Source organism: Cebus imitator, unplaced genomic scaffold (genome assembly GCF_001604975.1).
Source record: "Cebus imitator isolate Cc_AM_T3 unplaced genomic scaffold, Cebus_imitator-1.0 Scaffold346, whole genome shotgun sequence".
Taxonomy (NCBI): Eukaryota; Metazoa; Chordata; class Mammalia; order Primates; family Cebidae; genus Cebus; species Cebus imitator.
This window is the reverse complement of record NW_016107661.1, coordinates 183,627-186,690: the sequence shown is the minus strand read 5'-3', so window position 1 is coordinate 186,690 and position 3,064 is coordinate 183,627. Positions and strand designations below refer to the sequence as shown.

The window sequence follows — 3,064 nt, the reverse complement described above, 5'->3', positions numbered from 1 at the left end:
TTTTTTTTGAGATGGAGTCTCGCTCTGCTGCCCAGGCTGGCGTGTAATGGTGCGGTCTCGGCTCAATGCCACCTCCGCCTCCCAGTTTCAAGCGATTCTGCTGCCTCAGCCTCCCGAATAGCTGGGATTACAGGCACCCGTCACCCCACCTGGCTAACTTTTTATATTTGTAGTACAGACATGTTTCACCATGTTGGCCAGGCTGCTCTTGAACTCCTGACCTCAAGATCTGTGCACCTCAACCTCCCAAAGTGCTAGGCTTACAGGCTTGAGCCACCATGCCCAGCCTAATCAATCTTTTTTTTATGATGCAGTCTGCTTTCATAATATCTTAAGCAATTCTTAAACAACAGCTTATGATTCCAGTGTCAGAGATCCTAACTATAGGAGCAATGGGGAGGCGAAAGTTCAGTTATCAGTGACTTTCAGTTACAAGGAAGTGGGTCAAAGTACAGTAAGCCTGATTAGTGCTTAATTATAACTATATGTCTGTCCAGAATTCTTGTTAACCATGTGAGGAAGGCTTAAATATATTCATTATGGTCCCCTTCCCTTTTTTAAGAGATGGGGTCTTACTTTGTCACCCAGACTGGAGTACAGTGGCACGATTTTGGCTCACTGCGGCCTTGACCCCCTGGTCTCAAGAAATTCTCCTGCCTTGGCCTCCCAAACCACCAGAATTACAGGCGAGCCACTGCATCAAGCCCAGGGTCATTTTTTAGTTTGTTTTTTAGTTTTTTGTTTGTTTGTTTTGAGACTAGTCTCATTTCTGTTGCCCAGGCTGGAGTGCAGTGGCCTCATCTCAGCTCACTGTAGCCTTGTCCTCCCGGGTTCAAGCAATTCTCTGCCTCAGCCCCAATAGCTGGAATTACAGGTGCCCACCACCACACTAGGGCTAATTTTTTTGTATTTTTAGTAAAGACAGTATTTCACCATCTTGGCCAGGCTGGTCTTGAACTCCTGACCTCATGATCCACCTGCCTCGGCCTCCCAAAGTGCTGGGATTACAGGCCAGGAGTTCAAGACCAGCCTGGCCAATATGGTGAAACGCTGTCTCTACCAGAAATACAAAAATTAGGTGTGGTAGCATGCACATGTAATCTGAGCTACTCAGCAGACAGGCAGGAGAATTGCTTGAATCAAGGAGGCAGAGTCTGCAGTGAGCCAAGATCGTGCCAGTTTACTCCACCTTGAGGGACAGAGTGAGACCCTGTCTCAAAAACATAGAAAATAAAATAAAAATTTTATAAGTGAGTTAGGCAAAGAAGAAATCCAGCGGACAAGGCCTCGAGGGATAACAGTCATAGGCATAGCTTTAATTATCTTTACCTGACACCCAATACCTGAAAATTCAGGTGTTCATGCAAGATAGAGGTAATTGTTCTCCTCCTCCCAGTCGTTAAGCGGCTCTCCACCTTGAGCATTTTCGATTTACACAGATTCACTGTGCACATGCCCGGAAAGGACGCCAAGAACCGCGGGAGCCTGGAGTAGCCAACCGCGCGGAGGGGAGGAGTCTCGGCCGCTGCCTCGGTATTGTAGGCTGTAGCCATTGGCTCCGACGGGGTGCGGCCGGTAGCGGCACTCTGCTGGGTGGGGCCGGAGCTGCGGGGAGGGGTAGGCGCCTGGCGTGGAGGTCACTCTGGTTGGTAGAACTCGGGCCAGGGAGTCGAGTGACCCGACTCAGGGGAGGCGGAAAGGAGTAGAGGATCGGGCCCAAAAGGAACAAGGTGGGTCGCGGGACCCCGAGATCTCCGGATGGGCGGCTTGCTGCTCCGGTCCCAGCCGCCCCACTCGACAGATACTCGAGTATCACCCTTGTGGCTCCCGGCGGGAACCCCGGCCCCACCCCCAACTCCACGCCTCCCGCTACCCCTAGATCTCTGGATCGCGTTCATCCCGGTCTCGTCCTCATGGCGGACAAGAAACTGGTGGTGGTTTTTGGAGGCACAGGTGAGCGAAACCCCAGAACACTGGAGCTCCTGCAGAGCCAGGGCGCCCATCCGTGAAGACCGCCCGCCCTGGGGTCTGCAGGGAGGGGTAAGATCACTGGGACCCCCTACCCGGGCTGGGGATGTGGGGGCAGGAATGAGGCCCGAATTCCTTTTCAATTAAAAAAAAAAAAATCAATTACTTTAATGTAATTGAATAGAAGTACTTGACCATGATACCAAAATTAAATCTTCCTAGCCCCCTCTTCCACCTCATCCATCACTGTTACCAAGTTTCTTGAACATCCTGCCAGACAGAGTAGATAACATAAATATATTGTCATTTTTTCAAATAATAGCATATTATTTTGCTCCTGTTTTTTCTTATTTATACATATTTAATATCTATAACAGCTTTATTGAGATGTAATTCACAAACTATAAAATCCACCTGTTTAAAGTGTCAACTCGGCCAGGCACTGTGGCTCATGCCTGTAATCCCAGCACTTTAGGAGGCCGAGGCAAGCAGATCACAAGGTCAGGAGTACAAGACCAGCATGGGCAACATGGTGAAAAACCGTCTCTACTAAAATGCAAAAAATTAGCTGGGTGTGGTGGCGGACTCCTGTAATCTCAGCTATTGGGAAGGCTGAGGCAGGAGAATTGCTTAAACCCAGGAGGTAGAGGTTACAGTGAGCCGAGATTATGCCACTGTACTCCAGCCTGAGTGACAAAGTAAGACTCCATCTCCAAAAAAAAAAAGTGTCAACTCACTGGTTTCTAGTGTATTCACAGAATTATACAACCATCACCACAATCAATTTTAGAAAATTTCCATCACTCCAAAAAAGAGACTCTGGCCCAGGTGCAGTAGCTCAACCCTGTGATCCTAGCACTTTAATTGGACCAAGTGGGCAGATGGTTTGAGCCAAGGAGTTTTCCCCTGAGACCAACCTGAGCAACATGGCAAAACCGCATCTCTATCAAAAAATACAAAAATTAGCCAGGCATGGGTCAGGCATCTGTAGCTACTGGGGAGGCCGATGTTGGAGGATCACCTGAATCCAATAGGTGGAGGCTGCAGTGACCTGATTGTGCCACTGCACTCCAGCCTGGGTAACAGACTGAGACCT

The 3,064-nt window shown here is 49.1% G+C and overlaps 1 protein-coding gene across 4 annotated transcripts in view; it reads left to right on the top strand.

The window, feature by feature from the left end:
* Window positions 1–3,064, top strand: part of NMRAL1 (NmrA like redox sensor 1) — a 17,117-nt gene that overhangs the window by 2,295 nt on the left and 11,758 nt on the right. Inside the window, exons 2-3 of one of the 4 annotated variants that reach the window (XM_017505967.2) lie at window positions 1,465–1,533; window positions 1,880–1,953. In XM_017505967.2, coding sequence (XP_017361456.1) covers window positions 1,914–1,953 — 40 coding nt within the window. In that variant the 5' untranslated portion in view covers window positions 1,465–1,533; window positions 1,880–1,913. Of the gene's footprint in view, window positions 1–1,439; window positions 1,534–1,629; window positions 1,731–1,879; window positions 1,954–3,064 lie in introns of those variants that run through there. The other 3 variants (XM_017505966.1, XM_017505968.2, XM_017505969.2) reach the window with 3 other exon arrangements.